This window comes from Hemicordylus capensis, chromosome 16, assembly GCF_027244095.1.
Source record: "Hemicordylus capensis ecotype Gifberg chromosome 16, rHemCap1.1.pri, whole genome shotgun sequence".
Lineage (NCBI taxonomy): Eukaryota > Metazoa > Chordata > Lepidosauria > Squamata > Cordylidae > Hemicordylus > Hemicordylus capensis.
The window spans coordinates 3,391,748-3,407,925 of NC_069672.1; the positions used below are offsets into that span (position 1 = coordinate 3,391,748).

The following is a 16,178-nucleotide window of genomic DNA, read 5'->3' on the forward strand; positions in this document are numbered from 1 at the left end:
CCCCCTGTTTCCAGACACCCGTGAGCTTTGAAAGTGGCACAGTGTGGGGAGGAGGGGAGGTTGCCAACAGGGCCCGCCCTAGGCCCTCTTGATTTTTTAAATAAAACAATTTAGTTCATTTTATGGAAGTAAATATAAAAAATATTTTAAAAATTTTTGTGTAATGATAAATTATTTTATAATTTATATTTATAATCAACTCGATTTATTTTTATAAAATCTAAATCTATTTAAGTAAATATAAAATATAATTATTTTATAATTTACATTTATAAAAGAGACTGGATTTGTTTTATGAAATCTGTTGTAAGTAAATCTAGAATATTTATTTATTTGATAATTTAGGAATTTGCAATGCATTAATATTCTAATTTATGAATTATTTTGCAATGCATTATTAATATTCTGATTTATTTCTACGGAACCACCAGATTTCATCTTGCAAAACCAAAACGAGTTCTCTCCTTCCCTGGCTGAGTCCTCCCTGGAGGAGGTCAAGGAAGGCGGCAGGCAAGCAAAATGGCCGCGTATTGCCCAGGGCCGTGGAGGCGGGTCCTAGAGCGGTGGGAGGGAGGGGCTCCCTACTGAGGAGCGAAGCAGAGGGAGGCACCACAGAGAAGCGGGATAGAGCGGCCCTCCCCGTGGCCCCTTCACCTCTCCGCCCTCCATTCCACCAGAGGCGGAACCACCCGGAAGGGACGGCGTCTCGCCGGAAGCGCTCCTTCGCTCCGGAAGCAGACGCGCGCCCACCCGGAAGCGGCGCGGGAGAATGGCGGCGGCCGAGGAAGAAGCGGGCGACGAATGGCCCGGGGGCCCGGGGCGGCGGGAGCTGCGCTTGGAGGCGGGCGAGGCGCTGGAGCGGCGGGTGGCGGCGGCCGGGGGCCGCCTGCCGCCGCTGGGCGGGGCGGCGCTGCGCTGGCTGGAGGTGCGGGGCTGCGCGGCGCTGCGGGAGCCCGGGCCGGCGCTGGGCCTGCTGGCGGGGCTGCAGACGCTGGCGCTGCCTGACTGCGGGCTGGGCCCCGCCGGGCTGAACCGCGCCGGGCGCCTCCTGCCCGCCGCGCTGCGCACCCTCGACCTGTCGGGCAACGGCCTGGAGGAGCTGCCCGCCGAGTTGGGCGGCTGCTGCTGCGGGGGGGAAGGAGGAGAGCCGGAGGCCGCCGCCGCGCCCGCAGCGAAAGCCGGGGCCGCCGCCCTGCCCGAGCTGCGGCTGCTCAACCTGCGGCGCAACCGCCTGCGCGCCCTGGGGCCCGGCCTGGCCCGCGCCGCCCCTGCCCTGCAGGAGCTGCTCCTGGGCGGCAACCGCCTGCGCGCCCTCCCGGGGGCGCTCCTGCCGCCCCCGCCCGCCCCCAGCCCCCGCGGGCCCCCACTCCTGCCCCTGGCCCTGCTGGGCACCCTGGAGGCCGCCGGCAACGAGCTGGAGGAGCTGGGCCCCGAGGTCGCCCGCCTGGCCGGCCTCAAGGTAGCCCATCCTGTGGTGGGGTGGTTGGTTCTCCTTGGGTGCCCTCATTCTCAGGGTGCCCCTTTTCCTGGGTCTGCCTCCTATTTCGTCCAGGGTATTTCTGCTCTGCTTTCTGTCCCTAGTGGAGCTGTTTCTCTGCCAATGGCATAATCAACTTGTGGAACTCTCTGCCGCAAGGTGTGGTGACAGCCAACAACCTGGAAGGCTTGAAGAGGGGTTTGGATAACTTCACGGAGGAGAGGTCTATCACCGGCTGCTAGTCAGAGGGCTATAGGCCACCTCCAGCCTCAGAGGCAGGATCCCTCAGAGTACCAGTTGCAGGGGAGCAACAGCAGGAGAGAGGGCATGCGCCTTTCAACTCCTGCCTGTAGGCTTCCAGCAGCATCTGGTGGGAAATAGGAAGCTGGACTAGATGGGCCTTGGGCCTGATCCACCATGTCTGTTCTTATGGCTACTAGTCGTGACGACTATAGGCCATCTCCAGTCTCAGAGGCAAGATGCCTCTAAGTCCCAGTTGCAGGGGAGCGAGAGAGGGCGTGCCTTTATCTCTGGCCTGTTGGCTTCTCGGAGGCATCTGGTGGGTCGGGGGGTGGGGGGGCTGGATGCTGGACTAGAGCAGTGTCCTCTAACAGGGATTCCCAGATGTTGTTGACTACAACTCCCATCATCCCCAAGCAAAGCTATTGCAGCTGGGGATGCTGGGAGTTGTAGTCAACAACATCTGGGAATCCCTGTTAGAGGGAACACTGGACTAGAGAGGTCTGATCTAGCAGGGCTGTTCCTGTGGGACCCAAAGCGAGTTAAAAGGGGATAGGACAAACTCATGAGGATCTATTAGTGGCTGCTAATCATTATGGCTCCTCACCTCTGCTAACTTGGCAACAAGGCACATTTTAAGGTGGTGATTCTCTTTACTGAGCAGGGGGAGAGCAACTGGCCCTATCCACCCCCAGCACAGCATTCCTCCAGTGACTGCTGCTGGTGTCTGTTTTATGTTTCTTTTTAGATTGCAAGCCCTTTGGGGACGGAGCCATCTTGTGTTTTTGTTTGTTTGTTTGTTGTTTCTCTGTGTAAACCGCCCTGAGCCATTTTTGGAAGGGCGGTATAGAAATCGAATGAATGAATGAGATTTTCTGTGTTCAGAAGCAGTATTCTGTTGAATGGTAGTTACTTGAGACAGAGACAACAGCTGAAGAGAGCTGTCACCTTCCATAGCCTCTATGCGCTTCCCCAAGACGTTTGGCTTGTGGGAAGATCTATGCTCTGTCAGGGCCCCTCTATGAGTTTATGGGGACTCACTCTGCATGGCTAATTTGTAAGGAGCCACTCTGGAAAATGCCATCAGCTGCTAGCTTTATGGCAGTGGGCAAGAGGGCACATGAAATCACTTGTTGTTTCTCGGGGGGTGGGGGGGGCACATCTAGGAATGTGGTCACCATAATGCTAGAATACTACTACTATGAATATTTATATACTGCTCTTCAACCAAAGTTCACAAAGCGGTTTACAAGAAAAAATACATACATAAATAAAATGGGCCCCTGTCCCCAAAGGGCTCACAGTCTAAAAAGAAATGTAAGGCAGATACCAGCAACAGCCACTGGAGGGATGCTGTGCTGGGGCTGGATAGTGCCATTTGCTCTCGCCTTGCTAAATATAAGAGAATCACCACTTTAAAGGGTGTCTCTTTGCTCAGTTAGCATGGGTAGAACACCAAATGACAACAGCACTTTGACTTCATTGGGCCTTGTTCCTTACAAAATCACATATTTTGCCCCTGCTAACTGAACAAAGGGGCACCTTTTAAAGAGATGGATCTCTTTTATTTAGCAGGGGGAGAGCAACTGGCCCTATTCAACCCCCAGCACAGCATCCTTCCAGTCTCTGTTGCTGGTGTCTACCTTATGTTGCTTTTTAGAATTTTTGAGCTCCTTGCGGATGGGGAACCATCTTTATTTATGATTTATTTTTCAGTGTAAACCAGTCTGATAATTTTTTGTAAATACTACTGCTTTAGGGGGTTTCCAAACACACTTCTAATTTGCTGAAACCTCTTTCTTTCCCTAGGCTCTGGATGTCTCCAATAACAAGCTCTCTGAAATCCCCATGGAATTGGCTGACTGTCCGAAACTGAAAGACGTCAATTTAAAAGGGAATGCCCTGAAAGACAAACGGCTTGAGAAGATGGTGAACGGTTGCCAGACGAAATCCATCCTGGAGTATTTGCGAGTTGGCGGTCGAGGGGGTGGCAAAGGGAGAGGAAAGCAGGAAGGTGCCGAGAGAGAGGAGGCGAGGAAGAAAAAGAGGGAGAAGCAGAAGAAGAGAGCAGGCAGTGACGCCGAGGAGGAGGAGGTGGAAGAGAGCCAGAGACTGCTGGTGAAAATCCTCCACATTTCTGAGAATCCAGCTCCGTTGGTCGTGAAAGCGAATCCGAACACCAAAGAAGTTCGCCCCTATATTGTCTGCTGTGTGGTGAAAGGAATGAACTTTAACCCAGGCAACGCTTTGAAGAGGTTTCTTTCTGTCCAGGTAGGTTTTAAAAGGCGGGGCTGATTTGTGCTGGGCATCATTTAACGGTGGCAGGGAAGTTCTTGTCCATAGTTTGTTTATGTGTCAGGATGGGGTGTGTGTGTTGTTTTTTTACACGTTGATCAAGAACAGAGAGATTTAGAAGATGAGTTAATGGTAGCCACCTTAGTCTGGTGAAAGCAGTTCCCCCCCGCCCCCCCTTTTTTTAAGGGCTTGCCATAAAAATAGGCCTCATAAAGGAGGAGGTGGAAAACAGGATAGTCTGCTTTCTGAGGGAAGGTAATGCTTAGCCTTTTGAGTTGTGAGAGCAGTGTGCGCGTCCCGTTTTAATTTCCATTTTCCTCGCCTTGGGAGATCTTTATCTACAATGGGGGAACAGCCTGCACGCACATTGATAGGCTTCCCTTCACTGGAGGTTTTCAGACAGAGGCTAGATGGCCATCCATCTGTCAGGGCTGTTCAACTAGGACTATAACTCCCATAATTCCCAGCCACAGCAGTCAGTAGCCCGGGATTATGGGAATTGTAGGTCAGCATCTGCAGAACGGCCAAAGTTGAGCCTCCCTGCTGTAGCAGATCCCTGCACTGAGCAGGACTAGAAGGCCCCCGAGGTCCCTTCCAACTCTAGATCGCGATGGTCCTGTGATCCCAGGTTAATTCTTCTGAACACAGTGAAAAAGGCAGCTCCCAGGAGCTGGTCCAAGAATAGGTGTGTGGGCCGTTTCAGCCGACTTTCTCCTCCCACACAAGGCAGTCCAGTGTTCTTTATTGTAAGGCCTAGGAAGGAGCTAGGGGCAGCCCCCATTCAATTCAGCTCCCTGGCTAATAGTTTGTTGGGCGTCTGTGAGGCAGCTTCAGCGAATGCCGTGAATCCTCTTGCACGGTACTGCCCTTTGCCTGGCATCGGCGGGTCCCTTTAAGGGAGACGGAGCTCTCTGAAGCCCTTGCATCCTCTTGGAAGGCCTGCACGGCGGGCTGGAGAGTGTCGCTCTTCCCGGCGCTTCCCTCCGGCTCTCTTAAAGGGTCCCTCCAGCACTGAGAAAAGCGCAGTACTGTGCAGAAGTCCGCACAGTGGGGAATGGTTTTGACATGGAAGAGTTGGTGTTTTTTTGGCCAAGCGGCTCCCGCTTGGAAAAGTGTGGATATCATGGGGGCGGTTGTGAGAATCTACAAGGCCGCTGTGGTTGGGGAGCAGGGTCGAGTTCAGCTGATAATCTCCTTCCTGCCTTGCTCTCTCCCCTCTCGTAGGGCAGTTGATGCCACAAGGCCCTACTGTGGTGGGGGAAAGGGTCAGATCTCCCGATGGGCAGGTTCCTTTAAAGGGAAGGTTTGTTTCTTGACTCTGGCAGCTTATTTCTAATGGCTTCATTTGAACTTCAGACCAAGCTCCACGAGGACATCTGCGAGAAGCGGACCGTGGCCACCATTGCCACCCACGATCTACGGCTGATCAAAGGTCCTCTTCTCTACGACGTGCGGCCGCCCGACGATTTGAAGGTGGGCTGTGCTGGTACAAACGTACTGCTGGTTCGGGTCAACCAGCCAGGCAAAATATTTTACTTCTCAGTTGGTTCCTCAAGCCATGTCGGTGTATTACTTGTCAGGATTTTCTTCACTCTTCAGGCAGCATTTTTCACTCCTCACAGACTAGTAGACTAGTGGGTTTCTGGAGCCTTGCTTAGAATTGTACAAAGCCCACCTCTGGAAACTGCAGTCACATTAGTCCCTCAGGGTTCTTCCTTTGGGTAACAGCCTAAGAAACAGAACAATCGCCTTTCTGGGTGAGTCCAAAGGCCTACCTAACCCAGTGTGCTGTTTCCAGCACTGTCTAGCCAGATGTCCCTGGGAATCTCCCAAAGAGGAGATGATTCAATATTCCTTCCCTGTAGTTCGTTCCCAGAAGTGTTAAATACTCTGCCCTTAACGCAGAAGGATGGGGGCATCATAGCAGGTTGAGAGGAAGCTGGGAAGGGGGAAACATGTATGGGAGGAGAGCTGGTCTTGTGGTAGCAAGCATGGGTTGTCCCCTTTGCTAAGCAGGGTCTGCCCTGGTTTGCATTTGGGTGGGAGACTACGTGTGTGGGCACTGGCTGACGGCAGCACCTTTAATCGTGCACATCTTGCAGATTGTTCCCTTGGGCCGGAAGGAAATCAAGGCCAAGGACCTCCTCCGCCAGCTGCAGTCGGAAGCCGAGGAGCAGCGGAAGCAAAAGAGGAGGCAGAATATTTCTGGACTGCACAAGTGAGCGTTCGCCTTAGGACACAGCAGTGCATTTGGGAGGCTTGCGGCCAAGGGGGGGGGCATGGCCAAGGGGGCCAAGGGGGGGGCACGGCCAAGGGGGGGGCATTGGTGGAGTGAGGGTGGGGAGGAGCAAGAAGCTTCTCTCTGCAGAGAGTCAGTTCTCCAGAGCTGGGGAGGAATGAGCAGTTGTGGCCCCTGCCTCTGTGCCGCGCGAGAGGAAGATGGTTGTAGCTCTTCCTCTTCCCAGCCCAACCCTTCCTGTAAAAGATAACTCTGGGGGAGTGGTCAATAAAAACCTGCGGAGATGGGTGTCTGCACCCTCCCTCCCCAATTATTTCATACCGAAAAGTGGAGTGGGTGCAATTTAACGAATGTTGGTATGTTACATGACCTCTACCCAAATTGTTCCTGACTCAGGAGCCAGCACTTGCCCTTTCTGTGATCCAGAGCAGATCTTTGGCTCTCTGCCCACATATCGAGAATGAATACTCCGTTCTTATTATGCTTGGAATAATAGACTTACCTTGTAATTTCTCTCTGCCAGGTACAGAAACACTTGAATGTTGCTTTAGCTGCTTGTAGCAGGCTTCTGCTTCATGCCTTCAGTGTCTGAGGCAGGGGTTGTCAGACTTGGGTCCCCAGATGGTGTTGGACTACAACTCCTATCATCCCCTCCACAGTTGGGGGTGATGGAAGTTGTAGCCCAACAATATCTAGGGATTCAAGTTTGAGAACCTCTGGTCTGAGGGATGTTTAAAGATTTGCTGAAGGATATTTTGGATCAAAACCCATTCTTTTTCCTAGTTCTCATCTGTTTGTTGGCTTTTTTGTTCAGTTGTTTCGATCTCCTTTTATCCTTCTCAGATACCTTCAGTTACTGGATGGGAAAGAAAATTACCCCTGCCTGGTGGACGCTGAGGGCACTGTGATTTCCTTCCCGCCAATCACAAACAGTGAGAAAACAAAGGTAACAGAAGCTCTCACAAAAGTTATAACCAAGCCTTTGGTTTTTCCATGTCGGAAAAACTTGAAATTCTTCAGCCAGGAGCAGCATAAATCATGCAAACTGAGCACATGTTGATATTTTTCACACACACCGCTCTCTCTCTCTCACTCTCTTTTTGGGCATAATTCTACTGTTGCTTATCGCAGGGAGGGCTAAAGGAGCTTTGCAAGACACCCTGATCTTGCTCCCAGGAATAATTGCTTGCATTCTAATCACTCTTTTCTCTACCTTTTTGAATAAAGCTGGCCATAAGCTAACAGTTCTGCCCATTCACCAGCAAAGTTCATATTTCTCATCCTGCTAAGAGGGGGTTACAGATGAGAAAAGTGCCTTCTGGGACGTGGCTGGTTACCAGACCACTTCCTTCACCCCGTGCAAAGATGGAGAGCTTCCTTCTGGTTTGGTTTGGTGCTTGTATGCAGAAAGATCAAAATGGGATTCTGTAATGCTCTCCTCTATAGCTCCGTTCAACTTGGAATGTCTCACTTTGGTTTGGTTTGGTTTTTTTAAAGCTTGGAAAAGCCACCTCTGATCTTCTTCTGGAAGTGACCAGTGCCACCAGCCTTCAGATCTGCAAGGACGTGATGGACACCCTCATTCTGGTGAGAATCTGTTCGACTGCTGACCCTTCACTCCCTCTGTCTGCACACCTGAACTGCAGACTCTCAGGTTTGGCTGAGGATGGAAGTGGGACCCCATGGGGCCCCATTTTCCAAGCAATGCCAGCTGTGCTCAGTCATCTATGGGGTTCTGTGGAACCCAAGTCCAATTCAAAACTGGTTACCAGCCTCTCTCTGTGCCTGTTTGCACACACAAGATGCCAGGTACCAACGCTGCAAGCCATAAGCATAACTAATCTGATTTAAGCACACCACCAGTGTGTAGGAACCCCACAGATGCAATGTCCTTAACATTTTCAAAACAAGGCCCAGATTAAGCACTTCCTGATCTGTATTGCTTCCGCTCAGCACACAGAAGGCTCCAGGTTCAGTCCCTGGCAGCATCTCCAGGTAGGTCCGGGGGAAACCCCTGCTTGAAACCATGGAGAGCCGCTGCCAGTCAGTGTAGACAGTCCTATGAAACATCGGAAGCAGCCTTATACAGGTCCATCCAGCTTAGCATTGTCTACTCTTGACTGACACAGCTCTCCAATGTGAATTGCTTTCTCGGGGCCTTTCAAAGGACTGGACCCCAAACATTTCTCGAATGGTTCTTGCTCACGCCAAAGTGAGATTTGGGGCTGTTGCCCAATGGCATTCCATTCCAAAAACTGGGTGCATCAGACTGTGTATGAACCAGGTTCATAAGGAAGGCGACTGAAAGAAGGATTGCAAACACCGTGGATGGGGAAAACGGCCGCTTGGAGTCATTCCTCTCCCACAAAGTTTCCCCAGCTGTTTCTTCGGTCGCTTTACAGGCGACCACATCAGAATAGGTGTGTCTTATTCATTTTAATGGGGCTTATCTAGCAGTGCAGCCTTTTGCAGTGATGGGCAAACCCTCTGTAAAGCATCCTACTTGCTATATTCAAAGTTCGGCAAGTATCATCAGAGCGGAACTTGCACCGAGAAAAAAGCTGGATTCTGCATGCTGAGTAACGCATGCAATCAAGCAACAGTTCACGGTTTTATTTCATCATTTTTGTCTGCAGTTATTGTTTCCCTTAACTTAGCTGGTCATGGTGAGAGGGCCAAAGAGCCCTGGAACTTGCTTCCTTCACTAGTGAAAATCTTATTTGGCGGAAAACCCTTTGGAGGTTTTCCGAAGTATTGCCTGCACCCTTTCCAACTTAAGAGCTAGGAAGCTTTTCCCTCCCTCTTCTTTTTCTTCTAATGAAAGCTGCGGAATTGAATTCTCCAGCGGAATTGCAGTGTTCAGCGCAAGTTCTGCTTACAACCAAGTTTACTGAATCTGACAGTCATACAGGAGAACCTTGTTACTCGCGGTGGTTCCATTCCTTGCCTACTACCACAAAGAACGGAACCACAAGTAACAAGTCATTGGGGCGGGCTATGGGGAAAGGGGGGTTAGGTTCCAGGGTGAAGGGTAAAATTGGAAGAAGCCCCCAAACAGTCCCAAACTTACTGTGGGGTGCTCTGTGGGTCCTTCATGTGCCCAGGCATGCCCCCCAAAACTGTGAAGAATCATGGGGAAAATTCAGTTGTGTGTCCCCCCCTGCCCCAGGAAATGAGCCACAAAATGGCTCCTCTTGTCTTCTCCTCTCTCCTCAAGGCAAGATGGTGGCCGGAAGTGACCTCCTCCGGTCACTTCGGGCTCTCTAGGAACTGCAGATACTTGAATTTTAACCCATAGTGGAGAAATGCTTGACTAACAAGCAAGAAGGTTGCCGGTTTGAATCCCCACTGGTATGGTCTCCCAGACTATGGGAAACACCTATAATGGGCAGCAGTGATATAGGAAGATGCTAAAAAGCATCATCTCATACTGTGTGGGAGGAGGCAATGGTAAACCCCTCCTGGATTCTACCAAAGAAAACCACAGGGCTCTGTGGGCGCCAGGAGTCGACATCGACTCGACAGCACACTTTACTTTGCCTTTATTCGCAGCTACTGGAAACGGGTGTCTCTTAGACAACCGCGGATACATGAAACTCGCCTGTACTTTCTCCCAAGATTTGTTTCATAAACAATCCCTGAGAAGCATTCAGATTACGTTAATCACGGCCAACTTGTGTCAGTAGTTGTGATGACACTAACCCGTCTGGATGACTGCCCGCCATTTTCAGAGATTTGTGCCTCCCTTGCGGGTGTGTTCTCAGACCCTCTTCTTGAGTGCTGCTGGTTGGGGCCACAGCCGAGTTTTGCCAGGCAGAGCCCTTTCAGTGCCCCAACATTTGAAGGAGGTTTCAGGCAATCTGCAACAGAAAAAGGCGTCTGCTCTCATGAGGAACTAGGTCTCTACAAGGCAGTCTGTTTTTTTTTTTTTTTTTTTTAATCCTCTTTATCACAGAAAATGGCAGAGCTGAACAAGTCCGCCATGCAGAACAAGGATGGGGAACTGGATTCCAATCACGTGCCCAACAACTTTCTCGGACACGGAAACCCGAGCCCCGAAGGCATTTCCGAGAACTCCCCTCTGTTGCTGGAACAGGTTCGGGTCGTGGACATGGATGGGAACTTGAAAGTCCTTTACCCTTCAAAAACTGACCTTGTGACAGTTTCCTCTCTGGTGACTGTAATTCATTAAGCTCTGTCCGGTTTGTGGGGGTTTTTTGTTTTGTTTTAATTCATTTTTGAAAGTACCTTACAGCATTTGTAAATGGTAGCCTTGATTTTGCCTCTTTCTAAATTTTTCTTTTTTAAAACACAACTGTCAGCTGCCCTGTTTGGGGGCGGAGGTTGATTTGGTGTTTGCAGTGCAAGATTTTGCAGTCTGGAGGGAGACTCTGAGACGGCCTGATTAAGAAAACATGCTAATTGCCTTCCCAACCCTGGGATCTGCACAGACTGGTCTTGAATCAAGGAGCTGAGCTGTATTTATTCTAATGTAGCACACTAATAAATAAAGGACACTGTGGAGCTTCTGTTTCCACATGGGGACACCCATGCTATTGTGTCATGGCCTCAGTTAACAACAGCACCAGGGACACTTGAGCCCGGCGCCCAACTTTCTGCTGTGCCAGCTGAGAAGGGGGCAAAGGACTCTTTATCCCCCCTGTTCCCTAGTAGGGGCAGCAGCCGCCAGGCTTTGGGCAGAGAAGCCCCTCGCGGCTGTGTGTATTGCCAGCCATTGAGAGCGCGGAGGTGCCGAACAGGAGAGGTGTTCCCTCCAACAGGGATGGTGTTGACTACAACTCCCAGAATCCCCAGCTGCAGTGGCTTTTGCTTGGGGATTCTGGGAGTTGTAGTCGGCATCATCAGGGAATCCCGGCGGTTAGAGGGATCACAGGGTCAGAGCAAACTTGTGTTGCTCTGACCTGGGGATTGATTGCGGGGGCACCCTTTGCCCATGTCCCGGCCAGTGCAGGCGCATCTGTTGCATAACGTAGAAGCCGCGAAAGCTGTCCCTGCCGTTGACAGCTGTGCTAGGGTCCAAACCATAAAGGCGTCCTTCCCTGTGCCTTCCTCAGTGGCCTCATGCCCAGAATCCCAACTGTGGCTGTGGGATCTTGAGAATCTGAATCCCTTTCCCCAGGCAGTCTAGTTGCACGTCCCCTGGCCCCGCTCTGCAACACTCCAGCAGTGTAGGAAGCAGGAGGAGCTGCCACACCTGCACTGTGCAGATGTGGCCGGGGACCGAGGGCATCTCTTGCGCGTTCTCTCCCTGGCGGGTTGCCAGTGGCACCAGTTGGTATCACGGGGGACAGCGGCTGCCATGCGGTTGGGCTGATGTGGGGCTGCACAACTCTGGCCCCTCCTGCAGATGCTGGACTACAACTCCCATCATCCCCCGACAATTGGTCACGGTGGCTGGGGGTGATGGCAGTTGTCGTCCCAGACCAGGTGGAGGTCCTAAGCCCTGGGCTTAGTGGATGGATTGGGCCTGGGCTTTCCCCCGCCACTTGGAGATCCAACCCTCGACACACGCATGCTGGTGACCTGTATCTGCAAGGAAGGGGCTGGGGGGCTCTTCAAAGCAGGGGGAGCCAATGGGCCGGCCCCACCTGAGGGCACAACTAGATTCCCTCCTTGCATCGGCCTCCATTTCTAGGCTTCATCGGTTGCACAGAAGAATGTAAAGATGTTGCTAAAAATATTACAAATAAAGCAGCAAATAAAAGATACGTGGAATTGGATGTGGTGTTTCATTTTATCAAAGCTTTTGAAAGAGCTGCCTCTGTTCTCAGCAGAGCGGTGCCTGTTAGGGGCAGAGGGAGCTGCTGTCACCCGAGTCAGACCCTGGGTCCATCTTGCTCAGTGTTATCTACTCTGACTGGCAGCGGCTCACTGGTTTCAGGCAACCAGCAGGCACTAACTGGCGACTCTACTCCTTGCCCACCTGTTGTACATAGGATGCTGCCATATACTGAGTCAGACCATCAGTCCATATAGCTCAGTATTGTCTACCCAGACTGGCAGCGGCTTCTCCAAGGTTGCAGGCAGGAGTCTCTCTCAGCCCCCTCTTGGAGATGCTGCCAGGGAGGGGACTTGGAACCTAGATGCTCTTCCCAGAGCAGCCCCATCCCTTATTTGGTTTTTCTCTGCCTTAGAAGGCCTACAAGTTCTGGGGTGAAAAGCCTATGTGATTGAGCTGCCCCCCTTGTGAAGGGATGAGGCACAAACCTCTCTAGTATTGTAAATAATGTGTTTGAATGCTGGCTGGACTCTATGTTGCTGGCAGGCTGAAAAATCCATGCCTAGACTATTTTTTTAGTCCCACATTTAGAATATCAGTTGGCAGTTTGGTTTTGGAGGGGGCAGATATTTTGGAACATGGAGGGAACTTTGAGTTCTAATTGGATCCAATGTTCCCTCTAATGGATTCCCAGATGTTGTTGACTACAACTTCCAGAGTCCCCAGCTGCAGTGGCTTTTGCTTGGGGATTCTGGGAGTTGTAGTCAACAACATCTCAGAATCCCTATTAGAGGGAACACAGATTGGATTGTTTGAAAAACTGATGGAGGCAAAAATATGTACCGTCATCCCTCGCCAACCACAAGGCTCTCGTTCTTGAAAAACCTCGCGCTTGGCAAATTCACGAATGGTGAAGCATTCAAGTCTATGGGAAACAGGGTTAGGGGAACCATGGCCATGAAAAGACTGAAAAATAAAGGAAAAAATGCTCAAAAATTGCCCAGATTCACCCATACTCCCTTAAAATTGCCAAGAGTCAACAAGAGGAGTGCACAGATTGAACCTCTGCACAATTTCCCAGTTGCAGATACTCAAAACCACGATTGGGAAAACCGTGATTGGCGAGGGGTGACTGTATATATAGAGTCAGTCTGCAAAGAGAGGCCTGGAGAACGCCAGTGTGCAGTTTGGCAAAGATGGAGAAGGAGATTCTCTCTGAAGACACAGCTGGAGAACCAGAGCTGAGGAATTGCCAGCACAAGCAGAGGGAATCAGTGCTGTGGCTGCAACTACTACCACTATGGATATTTATATACTGCTCTTCAACCAAAGTTCTCAAAGTAGGTTTACACAGAACAATAAATAATACGGAAATAAGATGGCACCCTGTCCCCAAAAGGCTCACAATCTAAACAATAAACTTTGCCCGGGAACATATCGGCAGCCAGTGTAATTGTTTAAGGAATGTTTTTAAACGTTCCTTAAAAACATTTAAGGTATGTTTTCCTTAAAGGAAAATGTTTCCTTTAAGGAAAACATTCCTTAAAGGAATGTTTAAGGAATTCAATTGCACTGAACAAACAGTGCAATTGTTTAAGAAACTTAAACAATTTGTTTAATTGTTTAAACAAAAGCCAGTGCAATTGTTTAATTTAAACAATTACACACATTAATTGTTTAATGTGGTCTTCCTGGGATCCTCCAGACACCAATCTGGCTGCCGCATTTTTAACTGAAGTTTCCATTAAAGTGGTGGCTCTGACCTGAGGGCAGAGTGGGCAGCACCCACCTGAAAATATTTGGCAGTCATTTTACCACCTCTGTATGTCTCCGGTAACCATTTCTCTGACTGCCGGTGCCTCTTTCCTGCCTGCAGCCTGGCCCCAGTGTGTCCGTAGGGTGGGCGACAGTACCAGAATGTTGCAAACACCAATAGGAACACTGAGTTGTTCAAGATTGAATATGCATGATATTCAGCAGCCAATTACAAGGCTTGCCTTTGTTTTCAGGAGGTGGGCGGAGCTTAAAACGCCCTGAGTACAGGTCGGAAGGCATCATGCTGATTGACTCCTCAGGCAGCCTATCGGAGTGCGCAGAAGGTGGGGAAGTCTTTTTTCTTTTAGCTGCTTGTATTCTATTTTGCACTTTGTTTAGACATTTGTCCCAAGGGGATCCTGTAGAGAGTTAAGAGGGAAAGGGAAACAGAAAATTGAATTGCTGTTGAATAAACCTTTGGCATCACCTGGAAATGACTTGCCTAGCAAGCCAGAGGTTGCCGGTTCGAATCCCCACTGGTATGTTTCCCAGACTATGGGAAGCACCTATATCAGGCACCAGCAATATAGGAAGATGCTGAAAGGCATCATCTCATATTGCATGGGAGGAGGCAATGATAAAGTCCTCCTGTATTCTACCAAAGAAAACCACAGGGCTCTCTGGTCACCAAGAGTCGACACTGACTCGACGGCACAACTTTTAAGATTTCCTTGCGTGTCTGAGGGAAGCAGCTATAAAACACTACTCAGAAGAATCCAATCACCATTTTGGTTAGAGAGCTGGCTGGCTGTTGGTAAGTCTGATTTTTTTTGTTGGCTGCTTGTGTTTATTTTGGAGGGGAGGAATATAATCTGTTTTCTCTTCCTTGCTCTCTGATCTGTATGCACAGCTGTCGGGAACCCACCCTGATACCTCCCAAGTCTAGGAATGTGATTTGTTTTATATAATTTTATATCATTTGGGTCACCACGTTCATCGAAGTTCATCGGTTGTTACTTTCTTTTGCTGCCACCATATGTTTATTACTCCACTCTCAGTAAATAACTTCTTGGTCACATAGCCTCGTAAGTGCAGGATAGGTATATATGTTCAGTGCCTATAAGGAGACAAAGAATAAGGTATAAAACAAATAAGAACAAGTTTATTATTTACTTAAGATGGAAATAAGGACCTCTGTAAAGCAGGGCACATAGACTTCATTGCAATGTTGTTGTTGTTGTTGTTGTTATGTATGTATGTATTTATTTATTTACTTATTTATTTATTTGATTTCTATACCGCCCTTCCAAAAATTGCTCAGGGAGGTTTACACAGACAAATAATACATAAATAAGATGGATCCCTGTCCTCAAAGGGCTCACAACACTCAGGCTTTTTCCTCCAAATCCCAGAGGACTGTTCCATCGCTCGACTGGCTTGTTGCAGTCTCTGAACATCAATTAACCAAGAATTTACGCAGAATTTGAACAATTTCCCTTATTCAGTCACCCACACAGAAACTCGGCCTCTGAGCTCTATTCTCCTGTCTTACTTCATCCTCCCGTCCTAACGAACTAACTAACTTTCTCCCAACTGTGTGTGGTTGCTGTGGCAATTCTCCCCCGCCTTCCAGCACTTTGCATATCAATTTCTTCACAAAAACATTATGGCCCATTCCCAAAATGACATGCCATAAAACTGGAAGTTACAGGAAACTGTAAGACTGGGCTAATTAGATTAGAAACAGGCATAAGAAGCCAGAAAGTTCTTTTTAGGCCATATGCATGGATTTCTGAGTTCAAACTGCTTTTCAAATAATCGCAGAAGTGGCTTTCTGTGTGGGTGTGGTGTATGTTGAGGAGGACTGGATTCTGTTGGAAGGGAAATTAATTTTAAAAATCCATTTGCTATGCAGAGAGCTAACCAGGTTTTTCTCTGGATTGTGGCCAGTATCTGTAACATTAATATGTCCACCGGCGGATATGGTTCATTGGGCAAGGATCAAGGAAGTGATATCTGTTTAAAATGTTGCTTGCCAGGATGGACACCCAGGCTAAGTGGTGAGTACTCAAGGTGGGCAGAAAGTGGCACTCAGCTGTTCAGCAGGCATGGAGTAGGGAGAGGCTGTCCCCATTCATCTTTGCTTCCCATGATGCCCTCTAAGTTACAGGAGATGATTTATAGCTGCAGCAAGCATCATTAAAAAACCTGTGATTTTTTAATTATTTATGCATGCATTTTTGAAAAACCTGTGCTTTCTCTATTATTTATGCATGCATTTTTTAAATAGGCAAGCAGAGCTGCCATTGCAACTTCAGAATGCATTTATTCTCCACTTTGTAGCTGGCCTCTGCTTTACTTGGGGCATATATAGATTTATTTGCTTTTCCATGGAGAGCTTGTGCTTCCTCCAAGAAGCCCAGAATGGCGCA

At 49.4% G+C, this 16,178-nt stretch overlaps 2 protein-coding genes and 1 long non-coding RNA gene across 3 annotated transcripts in view; 2 read left to right on the top strand and 1 right to left on the bottom strand.

Moving 5' to 3' along the window:
* The first annotated feature begins 710 nt into the window (after nt 1-710).
* Nucleotides 711-11,980, top strand: LRRC47 (leucine rich repeat containing 47). The gene is made up of 7 exons (XM_053281513.1): nt 711-1,459; nt 3,527-3,988; nt 5,369-5,485; nt 6,115-6,230; nt 7,095-7,197; nt 7,749-7,838; nt 10,207-11,980. Exons 1-7 carry the CDS (start codon nt 770-772, stop codon nt 10,441-10,443), a joined length of 1,815 nt encoding a protein of 604 aa, XP_053137488.1. The 5' UTR covers nt 711-769; the 3' UTR covers nt 10,444-11,980.
* Nucleotides 9,777-14,862, bottom strand: LOC128338719 (uncharacterized). Its single transcript, XR_008312679.1, has 3 exons — nt 14,735-14,862; nt 13,781-14,165; nt 9,777-10,111 (listed from the first exon to the last, which is right to left on the bottom strand). It is a non-coding gene; the product is annotated as an uncharacterized LOC128338719 (long non-coding RNA).
* Nucleotides 13,082-16,178, top strand: part of ZNF362 (zinc finger protein 362) — a 91,427-nt gene continuing 88,330 nt past the window's right edge. The window contains exons 1-2 of the mRNA XM_053281517.1: nt 13,082-13,331; nt 14,001-14,090. The gene's annotated coding sequence lies outside the window, so the exon portion shown is untranslated. The remainder of the gene's footprint in view (nt 13,332-14,000; nt 14,091-16,178) is intronic.